Genomic DNA, 14,318 nt, shown 5'->3' with positions numbered 1-14,318 from the left:
ATGCCACATAGGCCTATTATACCCAGTTTTTCGTCCCGATCCGCCGGAAGTGGGTGAAATCAGGCCCAAATCACATAGTCTTAAGAATATGAGTGGCCTTTCAAGAGCCCTGGCTTTTCCCTGTGGCCAGCCTGGTCCCAACGTCCGGGCCTGACCTACTCTTGTGGCTGAATCAGTTCTAACCACCGTGTCCGGAAATCTAGTGTGTGTGGTATGCAGCTCCCGACAGTCGGGGTTCCGACCGTTATTTTACCAACTTCGGAATCCTGACCGCCGGTACTCCTAACGGGGGGACAAGTGCAGAGAAAAGCCCCTTGCGGGCGTGCTGTGCTACTATACTGCGGGCTCAGTGGCTCACTGCACTCTTCACAGTCTATATTCTGATGTCAATATACTGACCATCGGAATCCCGGCGGTCGGGACGTCATCCGGCACCCAACCTCGCTATACACAATGTTGGCCATGTAGTGTACGATTACAGTTCATGTTCTGCAGCGTATGGAATGTACCACCCTAAAGCCTGTTTTGAGCCTTCACATCATTGATAGCGACAATCCATGTCTGGTGTAGTGCGGCCTTTGTTTAGTCTTCTGTGCCGAGCCTGTACCTGTGGCCAGTGCTGGGGAATGTGCACCAGGCCCCACTGCTTCAGCTTAATAATGGTTGCTTGTATGTAATAGGAGACACTGTACTGAATCAGTTACTACTTCATTTAAGTGAAGTCCTAGATGAAAATGAAATTCCTCAAATAGCAGGCATATATTTCATTGTTTGCCTGGTGTTCTTAGGTTATTGCTGAGCAGCTACAATCAGGCTATTGTATGGTAGACCTGTGTTGGGGAAACCACCACTGATCGCATCTGATCTCACTTGTCTGTCATCTGTAGGCCACGCCCCTTATATTGCCATGGTTACCGCCCGGTACATCCTCTGTGCAAATGCCTTTATACTTTCCTATTTATAACATCCTGCTGCCTGATGTGGCATCAAAATACAGGGTCAGCAATTTCAGAGGGCTTTGGATTGTGTTCTACTGCTCCGAATGAGACAATTTAAAAGACAGATAATTAGAATGATATTGTTATTATTTAAATTAAAAATTTGTGGTAGAAATTGTCCTTGCTTGAAGGACAGTTGATGTAACTTGGCCATGGAGCTTTCTGTAGACTGATGAAGCCTCAATGGCCAAGTCAACACCCACGATTGTCAAGTCTGGGCAAAGGAGAACCACCACACGATCCACGAAACCCCCTTGCATCCTGGAAAAGTAACAGTATGGCGTGGTTTCCTGGCCACGTTCTAACCCTGTATGTGGGCAGTTTTAGAATGGCGACGGGATCGATGTCAACATAAACAATGTCAGTCTTTTTATGTGTTGACATTGCCTGTCGATCTATTACTTCACACCCATAGTACTGCCTATTCCGCTGTGCTTCACAATTGGAGAAATCTGTAATAAAAGCAGTCTGGGTATAAAGACTGAGAGCGAGAGATCCCAGCTTTTGTCCTTCTCTGTGATCACTGCGGACGCTGCGCTTCAAGGGCAACATTGTCTGCTATGGAAACTGGCATTTCAGGGAGCTGTAATAAGTGATTGTGAGGGGTGATCACAGGGTCTGTGGAGGCACTGATATACATGACTGCCAGGCAATGTGTGGCATTCCAGCTGCTATGGAACTACACCTCCCAGCATGCCTGCTAACACTGTGGCAATTCCACTGCAGCTGGGCTTGTGACACTCTATTCAGGATTGGTGCAGGTTCTAGGGCTTGTAGGAATTAGGAAATCAGTGTGAGGAGAGGTGGAATCGGTGTTTACCCTCCCACTACTCCTGTGTCACCTCTGAAACCGCTGGATGTGGTCACGTGTGTGTGTGTGTGCGCACCATTGCCACCTTACTGCGCCTGCAACAGGTAACCTGTCCCTAGGTCGACTGGGTCTAGGTCATCATGGTTAAGGGAGACAGGGTTGGATAGTCGACACAAGCATTAGGTCGACAATGGGAAGATCAACATTTAAAAATTCGACATGTTTTTCATGTTTTCTTTTTAGCCAACATATTTCATACCCTACCATCCGCTAGGGCGTGCAGGGAGAAAATAACAGTGCGCCGAGCGCAGCGGTACACGGATACGGTGTCCATATTCCACTTACATCAAAATACAGGACAAAAAGTGAAGAACATGTCGACCTTTTCACTGTCAACCTTCCTGTTGTCGACCTAATGCTTGTGTTGACCTCCTGGCTCGGTCAACCTATTTCATTTGTTTTGCTAATGTTTGTCGGCCGTCATACAGTTGGCTGTATGGCCCACACCCGCTGGATCAGTAAATCCGCATAACCCCTGTCAGCCTGGCACAGAGCGGAATGCATTATATGGGAGATGATTTTCTGCTAATTACTGTATGTTACCTTAACGAGCCCGTGTCCCCCTGGTCTGTGTGACATTGTGTGTCAGCAGCACAATGTGATTTTAAATAATGCAAGGTGATTTTGGGAATATCCTTAGCTGTGATCTGACCCTGGGGCGCTGTGCATGTACACTGTCCTTATTATCTAGCTCTTTATAGGAGAACACTGTGCTCCCAGCATTACTTTCTGCAGCCATAAATGCACCAGCAAAATGTGTTGAATAATTCACGGACGCAGATAAATACTTTGCCCGAGGAGGGAGAGTTTGACGATAAATGTTTCTGTTATCAGGTGATAAGCCGCCGCCACCTTCGTCCAGCCCGTCCAGTCTAATACGTCGCACATCATCGCTCGATACTCTGGCTGCTCCTTATCTCTCCGGACAGTGGCCTCGGGAACACGGTCAGACTCCTCCATGCATGAGGGATAAATCCACACAGGTAATTTGGAGTTGTTCGGCTATGCTGGGGTTGGGTAGTAGCCCCAAATTCTGTGGCAAACAGCTCTGCTAAGTACAGGGTCACATTCCCCAGTCCCTGCGGAATCCAAAGCTTATGCCTGGGGCTGCCCCTGTCTGGGAGACAACATTGGTATCACTGAAGGGGAGCAGCATGTCACAGTCACACTATAGTGATAGGGGCACCGTACAGATAACACTGGGATCACTGAGACACAGTCACACTATAGTGGTAGCGGCACCGTACAGATAACACTGGGATCACTGAGACGCAGTCAAACTATAGTGGTAGCGGCACCGTACAGATAACACTGGGATCACTGAGACACAGTCACTCTATAGTGGTAGCGGCACCGTACAGATAACACTGGGATCACTGAGACGCAGTCAAACTATAGTGGTAGCGGCACCGTACAGATAACACTGGGATCACTGAGACGCAGTCAAACTATAGTGGTAGCGGCACCGTACAGATAACACTGGGATCACTGAGACGCAGTTACACTATAGTGGTAGCGGCACCGCACAGATAACACTGGGATCACTGAGACAGTCATACTATAGTGGTAGTGGCACCGTACAGATAACACTGGTATCACTGAGACGCAGTTACACTATAGTGGTAGCGGCACCGTACAGATAACACTGGGATCACTGAGACACAGTCACACTATAGTGGTAGCGGCACCGTACAGATAACACTGGGATCACTGAGACAGTCACACTATAGTGGTAGCGGCACCGTACAGATAACACTGGAATCACTGAGACGCAGTCACACTATAGTGGTAGCGGCACCGTACAGATAACACTGGTATCACTGAGACGCAGTCACACTATAGTGGTAGCGGCACCGTACAGATAACACTGGGATCACTGAGACAGTCACACTATAGTGGTAGCGGCATCGTACAGATAACACTGGTATCACTGAGACAGTCACACTATAGTGGTAGCGGCATCGTACAGATAACACTGGGATCACTGAGACGCAGTCACACTATAGTGGTAGCGGCATCGTACAGATAACACTGGTATCACTGAGACAGTCACACTATAGTGGTAGCGCAACGTACAGATAACACTGGTATCACTGAGACGCAGTCACACTATAGTGGTAGCGGCACCGTACAGATAACACTGGTATCACTGAGACGCAGTCACACTATAGTGGTAGCGGCACCGTACAGATAACACTGGGATCACTGAGACGCAGTCACACTATAGTGGTAGTGGCACCGTACAGATAACACTGGGATCACTGAGACGCAGTCACACTATAGTGGTAGTGGCACCGTACAGATAACACTGGGATCACTGAGACGCAGTCACACTATAGTGGTAGTGGCACCGTACAGATAACACTGGGATCACTGAGACGCAGTCACACTATAGTGGTAGTGGCACCGTACAGATAACACTGGGATCACTGAGACGCAGTCACACTATAGTGGTAGTGGCACCGTACAGATAACACTGGGATCACTGAGACGCAGTCACACTATAGTGGTAGCGGCACCGTACAGATAACACTGGGATCACTGAGACGCAGTCACACTATAGTGGTAGCGGCATCATACAGATAACACTGGGATCACTGAGACAGTCACACTATAGTGGTAGCGGCACCGTACAGATAACACTGGGATCACTGAGACGCAGTCACACTATAGTGGTAGCGGCACCGTACAGATAACACTGGGATCACTGAGACGCAGTCACACTATAGTGGTAGCGGCACCGTACAGATAACACTGGGATCACTGAGACGCAGTCACACTATAGTGGTAGCGGCATCATACAGATAACACTGGGATCACTGAGACGCAGTCACAATATAGTGGTAGCGGCACCGTACAGATAACACTGGGATCACTGAGACGCAGTCACACTATAGTGGTAGCGGCATCATACAGATAACATTTCTCTGCCCCGATGGTTTCATTGTGAAAGTTGGGGGAAATATTTAATGTCTCTGAACTCTGCCCACCTGAGAATTATTTACCTCCCATAGACGTAAAGTTCATACTCTATGTGTAACATTTATACAGATGTGTAGTGTTCATTCTAACAGACTGCACCTTTCAAACCCATGCAGTTCCTCATTCCTGCATGGGGTGTCGCTGTTTGCTGTGGCCTGCATCTCAATACTAGAAATCACCAAAGCAGACAGCAACAGCCCAGGCAAGAGAGCAACTGCGTGGGTATTGAAAGGTGTAGGGTGTTAGAATGAACACTAGATGTGTCCTCCATCTATATGAAATATGCCACGTGGTATGATTTGGGGTTTTTGAACGTGTCTGTATTTTGAGTGTCGGCCACTGGTGGTCGGTATTGTGGCTGTTGGTAATATGACTGCATACCCTGGTAATTAGTGGTGTGAGACATACCGGCCACATGACTGAATACACACCTTGGGTTGCAAGTTCTTTCTCCTTCCTCCACTAGGTGTCACTGGAGCGTAGACAGTGGGGATAGAAGGGCGACCTCAGGGAGCTTGGGCACTCTATTGTAAATTCAGTGTGGCCAACTCCTCCCCTTCTACTCCCCCCCCCGGCAGTCTTAGATCGTGCCCAAGGGAGCTGGGCATGTTTCCAGAGCTCCTGGGCAATGTTATTAGCTTAGCGTTTATTATTTTGTACAAGCAAGAGGACAGGCTGGCAGATGCTGTCACTGCCAGCCTGCTACGTGGGCGCTGCCGGGGGGACCCGGCCGCCGCTACAAAGCACTGCGCCCGGGTCCCCGGCTGAAGAGACCACAGTCTCCCTGAAGACGCGCGCGCCCCATAAAGAAAATGGCGGCCGCGCGACGCTTCCACAGCCGCTCCGCCGACCGGCCAGCAGACGGCTGTGAGTACTCTGACCTCTCTCCAGTTAGTGGAGGAGGTCAGTAAAACAATAATGGCGGACAGCAGAGGGGTTTTTCTCATGTTAGAAGCCCTGGCACGGAGCGCAGTCGGGAGGCGGGGCTTAGCGCTGACCCCTCCTCAGTAAGGGGGGTAACCAGGCAAGGCTCAGAGCCTCCGTTCAGCCCCCTGCAGCACTGCTGGTGGCCATTTTTAGTCATTTGGCGCCTCAGGCAGAGCGTGCAGGAGAAGGCTGTGCAGTAACTGACTCCGGTGACCGTCCTGCTTATACTCTACCCAGTCTGTGAGGTACACAGCGGGGGCTAGAGTAGGGTGAGCCAGATTGGGCTGTGCTAAAGTTGTTAGGCTACAGTGCCTTTGTTGTAAGGCAAGTTTGGCCTGGCCAGCTCTTAACCCTTTCTCTGCTGTCTCCCCTGTCAGTTTCACTTCTAACCTTATTCTTACTGTTGGAAGTGTGTGAGTGTGGTGTTATATCTCTGTTCATTATGGCAGGAGGGAACACCAAATGTAAGGGCTGTAAGGGGAAGTTTACTCCTTCTGCTGATGGAGTTATTTTCTGTGAGAATTGTGCTGTTAACCCCTCCTCATCCAAGGGAGGGGAAACAGCTCAGGTAGCACCGGTATGGGCTTCTCAGCTTACTGAGGTAATGACACGCTTGGCTTCTGAACTTTCTGCCTCACAGAAAGACAGAGAGCAGGCAAGAGACCAACAAATCTCTTTAGCCACAGCTGTACAGGGGTTAACAAAAGCCCTTGTCCCGCCGGCTTCTGCGGAGCAGGGTCAGGCATCTTTACTGCCCCCTATTCTCTCACAGGGAAGGAGGCAGTTTACTCATGACTCTGGCACTGATTCAGACGAAATGCCTGAGTTAGAGGAAGGAGAATATTATATTCCTAGCGCTGATGCACCAGAAACTCAGGATCAGCAAATGGCGGTTCTACCGGACCCTGATCCTGTGGTACATGGCTTAGAAGATTTGATTGCCATGGTGAAGTTAGCCACGGATTATGTTGATACATCTGAGATTCCAGCAAGGCCTTCTCTGTTTGGGAAGAGGCCCAAGCAGTCGTCTAGCTTCCCTCAATCGGAGGAGTTAGATGATTTTGTTACACAGGCCTGGAATCATCCGGATAAAAAATTTCAAATTCCTAGAAAATTTTATGTCTCTTATCCACTCCCTGCAGATAGTAGAAAAAAAGTGGAAACGCCTCCGGTGGTGGACCCATCGGTGACTCGTCTATCTAAGAAGACGGTATTGCCGGTGCCTGGGGCCACGTCTCTGAAGGATGCTTCTGACCGTAAGTTAGAACTAACTTTAAAGTCTATTTTCACTGCGGCAGGAGTTTTACAGAGACCAGCGCAGGTAGGATGCTGGGTAAACAAAGCAATGGGGGTCTGGGCCTCCAAGATTTCTGAAGGTTTAAAAGACAACCCAGATCCAGCCGAGCTTAATAGGTTAGCTGAACACATACGGGAGGCCTCTGACTACCTGATGGAGGCTTCGGCTGACATTTGTAAAATGTCCGCACGTATTTCAGCCTTATCCATTTCTGCGCGCAGGGCTTTATGGCTTAGGCAATGGCAGGCAGATGCGGAGTCCAAGCGGGCGGTTGAAGCCTTGCCCTTCAAGGGAGAAGTCTTGTTTGGAGCAGAACTAGACAAATGGATCTCCCTGGCAACGGGGGGTAAGTCTTCTTTCCTCCCTTCAGCAGCTCCACCTGCTCCTCGTAAGGCCTTTCAGAGTCACACCTTTAGGTCCTTTCGTCCCCAAAACAGATTTCGCGGGAGATCGAGAGGAGCTTCCGTCGCCCAGAGAGGAACTCGGGGCAGAGGAAGAGGTATGGCCACAGTACAGCAGGAGGCAAAGTCCACCCCTAAACAGGCATGACGGTCTTCCCTCCCTGAGGGAGACCCTCCAGGTGGGAGCGCGTTTGAGGCACTTCAAGCATGCGTGGCTTCAATCTTGTCAGGATGCTTGGGTACGGGATCTGGTGTCACAGGGTTACCAGATAAAATTCATGTTTCCTCCTCCTCAGAGATTTTTCAAGACAGGTTGGCCAGCTTCTCCACAAAAAGCAATCCTTTTGAGGGAAGCAATTGCCAAGCTTCAAAGGATGGAAGTGATTCTCCCAGTCCCGACGGAGGAAAGGAACCAGGGATTTTATTCTTCCCTGTTTCTGGTGCCGAAACCGGATGGATCGGCTCGTCCCATCCTAAACCTAAAACAACTGAATCCGTACCTACAGCCTCTGAAATTCAAGATGGAATCCATTCAATCCGTAATTGCAGGGTTGAGTCAGGGGGAGTTCCTGGTATCCCTGGATATCAGGGACGCCTACCTGCACATTCCAATTTGCTCATCCCACCAGGCTTTTCTGCGATTTGCAGTTCTGGAACATCATTGGCAATTTCAAGCCCTGCCCTTTGGCCTCTCCTCGGCACCTCGGGTGTTCACCAAGGTGATGGCCGTAATGATGGAGATTCTTCGCTCAAAAGGTGTAACGGTGTAACGATAATACCATATCTCGACGACCTCCTTCTGAAGGGCTCTTCTCAGGAGGAACTTTTGACAAACATCAATCTGACCAAGAGGATACTGGTAGAACACGGCTGGATCCTAAACTACGAAAAGTCCCAGCTGCAGCCATCGCAGAGGATGCAGTTTTTGGGATTGATCCTGGACACGATACAACTGAGAGTTTTCTTACCGGAAGACAAGATCAGATCACTGCAGGAGTCGGTGCGTCTAGTACTGCAGCACAGGAAGGTCTCAGTACTCCTCTGCACGCGTCTGCTGGGGAAGATGACCGCTTCTTTCGAAGCAGTCCAGTATGCTCGCTTCAGGTCAAGACCATTTCAACTAAATCTTTTGAGGCAATGGTCAGGATCACACCTACACCTACAACGTCTGGTGACCCTGTCCCCGAGAGCGAGGCTCTCCCTTTCATGGTGGCTTCACTCAGCCAATCTCAGGGAGGGGAAACGCTTCGCTCTTTGGAATTGGACGGTCATCACAACGGATGCAAGTCTCCGAGGATGGGGAGCACTGACAATGGACCATCAGTTCCAGGGCCGTTGGACTTGTCAGGAATCCCGCCTACACATCAATATCCTGGAACTCAGAGCAATATATTACGCTCTCATCCAAGCACAACCCCTGCTTCAGGGTCGACTAGTCCGGGTTCAGTCCGACAATGCCACCGCGGTCGCCTATATAAACAAACAGGGCGGCACAAGAAGTCGGACGGCCATGAAAGAAGTGACCCGAATCCTGGTGTGGGCTCAGGTTCATGCGATGGCCATCTCAGCGATCTTCATTCCAGGAGTGGAAAATTGGGAGGCCGACTACCTAAGTCGGCAGGATGTCCACCAGGGAGAGTGGGGCCTTCATCCTCAGGTTTTTCAGCGACTGGTTCGAAAATGGGGGTGTCCTCAGGTAGACCTGATGGCTTCACGTCTCAACCATCAGCTTCCGTTGTACTTCGCACGAACTCGAGACCCAGCAGCGGCGGGAGTGGATGCCCTGACGGCCCTTTGGCCATTCAGCTTTGTATACCTGTTCCCTCCGTTTCCGCTGATACCCAAGATTCTACAGCGCATAAGGAGGGAGAGGGTGTTGGTCCTCCTAATTGCTCCGGACTGGCCTCGGCGAGCTTGGTACACCAGCCTCACAACCCTGCTGGTCGAAGAGCCGTGGCCTCTGCCGTTACAAGAAGATCTTCTCAGTCAAGGCCCTTTCGTCTTCCCAGACTTAAAGCGGCTACATTTGACGGCGTGGCTGCTGAAAAGTCCATCTTAAGACAAGCAGGGATTCCAAGAACAGTAATCCCGACCATGATGAGTGCAAGGAAAGAGGTAACATCAAGACACTACCACCGTATTTGGAGGTCGTATGTGGCATGGTGCGAAGGCCGTGGGGTCTCCACAACGGCATTCAAAAAGGCTAGACTTCTTTTATTCCTTCAGGCTGGGCTGTCTGCAGGTTTGCGTCTGGGATCCCTGAAGGTTCAGGTGTCCGCTTTATCCGTTTTTTTTCAAAGACGGCTAGCACTGCTACCTGAGGTACAAACCTTCTTTCAGGGGGTTTTACGATTGCAGCCTCCGGTTCGCCCTCCGACGGCCCCATGGGACTTAGACTTGGTCCTTGATTATCTTTGCTCCTCGGTTTTTGAACCTTTGGAAGAGGTAGATCTCAAATACCTCACTTGGAAGACGGTTCTCTTACTAGCTTTGGCCTCAGCCAGAAGGGTTTCAGAGCTGGGAGCCCTTTCATGCCGCTCGCCTTTTTTGGTGTTTCACTCAGATAGAGCCGAGCTTCGTACATCCTTATCCTTCCTTCCAAAGGTGGTTTCCTCCTTCCACCTTAACCAGCCGATCGTAGTTCCTGCATTTACCGAAGATCCTCAAGCAGAGTCTTTGGACGTGGTGAGGGCCTTAAAAGTTTACGTGGCCAAAACAGCCTCAGTTAGAAGATCGGACTGTCTCTTTGTCACCTATGATCCAATCCGTCGGGGATGGCCTGCATCTAAACAGACTTTGGCCAGATGGATACGGTTGACTATAAGACAGGCATACGTGAAAGCGGCTCAGACTCCTCCGGCTTCCATTTCGGCGCATTCTACGCGTTCAGTAGGACCCTCTTGGGCGGCTGCTCGAGGGGTTTCCATTAATCAGCTCTGCCGAGCTGCCACGTGGTCGGGCAGGCGAACCTTTGTTAGGTTCTATAAATTCGACACATTTGCTTCATCGGCCTCTCAGTTTGGCCGAGCAGTTCTTGGGGGTTCTCAGCGCCTTCCCACCCGTGTTGGGAGCTCTGGGACGTCCCCACTGTCTACGCTCCAGTGACACCTAGTGGAGGAAGGAGAAAATAGGATTTCTGTACTTACCGTAAATCCCTTTCTCCGAGTCCACAGGTGTCACTGGACGCCCTCCTCGGCGCTGTTGCCGACTTACCTAGGAAGGACCTTCTAGTCCTGGTTTGGGGTTTCTTCCTGCTAACTAGTTTTTGTGTGGTTCACTATGTTCAGTGTTTGTGTTTTTTCATCACTGCTTGACTCAGTTTCCATGTCTGCATGAATGTTGGTTAAAAGTTTTACCTCCTCTTCGGAAGTGTGTTTCTATCTTCCAGCTCCCTCTGGGCACGATCCTTGAGACTGCCGGGGGGGGAGTAGAAGGGGAGGAGTTGGCCACACTGAATTTACAATAGAGTGCCCAAGCTCCCTGAGGTCGCCCTTCTATCCCCACTGTCTACGCTCCAGTGACACCTGTGGACTCGGAGAAAGGGATTTACGGTAAGTACAGAAATCCTATTTTCTCTCCTATGGATGACTGAGGGCTCCCGAGATACGGCCTGACCGTTACCTACCGGGTGTGTATGTAGCCGTGGTGTGCCAGTGTTGCGGTTCCAGCTTCCTTTAGTAAGGGGTGCCCATACGTTGTGTGCATGATTTTGTGGGGACTCTTGCTGGATGGCTGATGTTACAGACCTTGGAATATTCCTTTGTTGAAGTTCTCTAGAGAGGTTCAGGCCCTGAGTGTATGGAAATGACTGATACACACCAATAAAACAATACCCTGCTAGATCCGAGCACGCGCTAATGAAGCGTTGCATAATTATAATCTATTAATGTTCTTTCCTCTGATGCAGACGGAGAATGCCTGGGCCGAGGAGTACGCGGAGAAGAAGAAAAGCTCCCACAAGCGCTCTGCCTCCTGGGGTAGTAATGAGCAACTGAAAGAGGTTAGACAGCTGCCGTCATGTCTCAGTTCTTGTGTGGTCACACTGGCTGTCTCATACATTATGGATGTCCTGTTTGTGTCATTGTATGTGACGTTGTCCCTCCTACCTCCGGCTGTAATGGGGATTCAAATCTAAGTGACAGTTTATAAGCTAAATGAATTGTGAAATAATTATAAAGTGCTCCTTAGAGGTTACAGGATTGTTCTCCTTCTGGTCAGACTAAGCTGTAGGTTATTTATTATAGGGCTTTTGTGTCATATGCAGACAGGAAGACAGTAGTGTGAGGGGCGACTCTAGTGTGCCAATATGCCTATGAGTGGGGTACAGATCTACTCGGGAGCATAACGATCGCCATAGATGTTGCATTTGGTGATTGGCGCGGTGATGTCTGCTAAAGGAATAGGTCAGAGCCCATCAATCAGTAGGATCCAGTCCCCCCCCCCCCTAGGCACCGCCTACCAGCCGTAGTTGGTCACGTGGTCTCATTGCTCCGCTGATGCGGGGCTATCTGTGACTCTGAAGGTGAATGCAGATATATTATTGTAGGGTTATTACGGCATCTTGGTAATGGCACTCCCACACACTGTGTTGCAGCTCTGTCTAGGTATTGCAAGTTTGTTATTTGGGATGTTGGTGTTACCCTGATGTGTGCAGATGGGGATGCAATGTACCTGAGCAGTTCCTAGAGAAAGATATATAGATATTATGTGCTGGTTACTGCTTTTATATTTTGTATTGAAATGCAGAACCAGTGTCTCACCCAGAGCTAATGACTCTCATGCTCTCTGTTTTTAGATTGCCAAATTACGTCAGCAGCTTCAGAGAAGTAAACACAGCAGCAGACACCACCGGGATAAGGAAAGGCAGTCTCCCTTCCATGGCAACCACACCGCTATAAACCAGGTAAGACTCTGCAAGAGGCGATACCATGGCAACCAGCTCGGGTCTCTCCGAAGTGCGCTCTGCATTGTGTGTGTGTGTGTGTTACCGCACTCTGCAGAGCCGCACTACCTGCGTCTGGGATAATCATACTGCCAGCAGGCCTCATTCTTACTTCATTCTATTAACATTACAGCTTAGATCCGCACTTAATGTGGCTGCTGGTTCTGCTTTGCATCTCCCTAACAATGACATGAGAAATGAGCGCATGATGATCAGGCCACACATGTACGTCAGCAGTATACTGGGCTTGGGGCCTAATTCAGTTTGAATCCTTTAATACAAGTAGGTAGCCACCACCCAGACAGACTGAGAAATCCCCCCGTGCAAATCTGTCAATGCATTGTGAATGGATCACTAGCCGGTATCCACGCACAAATCCATACGCTATTTACGAACCATTGAAAGGTTTTTGCAGTCCACGCAAATGTAAGTAGGTCTTATTCTCTGTATTCTCTGTGACCTAGATAGGATGGAAGTGGTCAGTGCTGACATCAGAGACCCTCCCCAAAAATGTCTGCTGTTTTTCTGACACTCCCAGAAAATGGGCAGTTACCACCCCCAAAAGCTGACTTCCTCTCAATTATTGTTTATTTATATGGCGCCACAAGGGTTCCGCAGCGCCTGACAATACATAGATAAGCAAAAAAGAGTATAGTGATTACCTGTACCTGATGCCCGAATTCGGGTCTGGCTGGGTGGTGGAACTGCCTGTAATGATGGGACAGATGCACTAATTCTGACCTGCCCGGTGGTGGAACGCCCTGTACCTGCCTATAATGATGGGACCGATGCCCTAATTCTGACCTGCCCGGTGGTGGAACGCCCTGTACCTGCCTATAATGATGGGACCGATGCCCTAATTCTGACCTGCCCGGTGTTGGAATGCCCTGTACCTGCCTGTAATGATGGGACCGATGCCCTAATTCTGACCTGCCCGGTGGTGTAGCACCCGGAATATGTACACAGTTGGTGCTTACAGTCTGCGGGTTCCTCACCTGCGGGATGTTACTGTTACACAGCACCCGCTTCCTGCGGCTGAGCCTCCCTGCAGCCGAGCTCCCCGCTTCCCTCTCTCCCCACACGTAAACAGTAGTTTGGTTAGTAGCGAGTAAGCTTTGTGCAGAAGAAGGGCAGAGAGAGTGAGCAGGATCATGCAGCCTCTTGTTGCCTGTCTGTGATGTGTAAGTGCAGGGAAAGGCCTGTATGCTCTGTTGTAGATGGGTAACACAAACCATAGACCACAGGTTCTCAAAGTCAGTCCTCAGGACCCCACACAGTGCAGGTCTTGCAGACTCACAAGTGAAATAATTAGCTCCACCTGTGGATCTTTTACAATGTGTCAATGAGTAATGAATGCACCAGGTGACCAGGAAAATGTGAACTGTGTGGGGTCCTGAGGACCGAGATTGAGAACCACTGCCCTAGAACTTACTTAGTGGTCAGTCTATATCGCTCCTGCCGGGGTTGTACATACACGGCCTGGTCATGGTAATGTAATAATCAGCCGGCTGCGATGGAGCTGCTGGCGCCCCACGGCTGACCTGTCTGCTCTGTAGGGAACGGCTGTATTTTCCGCTAGGTAAGGCAGATACAGGAACAGAGCAGCTTCATAGAATATATAGAGAATTCTGCACACTTATTATGCAGATGGTGTGTGCAGAGATTTACCAGCTACTCCGTGCACTCGCCTGCCCCCACACAGCAGCCCTGGGCCCCAGGAGAAGCTGTCCTCTCTTCTTTGTGTTCTTCCCCCCCACTGGGTGCAACAGATAAGCCCCGAATGCAGGTTACCAGCTGCCGCTCACATAAAGCCCAATCTGCAGCTCCAGAGCGGAGCTTTCATCCGTACGTTCAGTTATTATTTATCTCATCTCTTACTTATGGCTTGATTTTAAGAAAA

At 49.9% G+C, this 14,318-nt stretch overlaps 1 protein-coding gene across 2 annotated transcripts in view; it reads left to right on the top strand.

Annotated features, from left to right (window-relative positions):
* FAM117B (family with sequence similarity 117 member B) overlaps positions 1 to 14,318 on the top strand; it is a 38,576-nt gene that overhangs the window by 5,610 nt on the left and 18,648 nt on the right. For both annotated transcript variants that reach the window (XM_083154168.1, XM_083154169.1), the window contains exons 2-4: positions 2,704 to 2,852; positions 11,384 to 11,476; positions 12,272 to 12,379. In XM_083154168.1, the coding sequence (XP_083010294.1) occupies positions 2,704 to 2,852; positions 11,384 to 11,476; positions 12,272 to 12,379 (350 nt within the window). The remainder of the gene's footprint in view (positions 1 to 2,703; positions 2,853 to 11,383; positions 11,477 to 12,271; positions 12,380 to 14,318) is intronic.

This window comes from Crinia signifera, chromosome 7, assembly GCF_055691185.1.
Source record: "Crinia signifera chromosome 7, ASM5569118v1, whole genome shotgun sequence".
NCBI classification, from domain to species: Eukaryota; Metazoa; Chordata; class Amphibia; order Anura; family Myobatrachidae; genus Crinia; species Crinia signifera.
The sequence above is the reverse complement of the archived record's forward strand: the minus strand, read 5'-3'. Positions and strand labels throughout refer to the sequence as shown.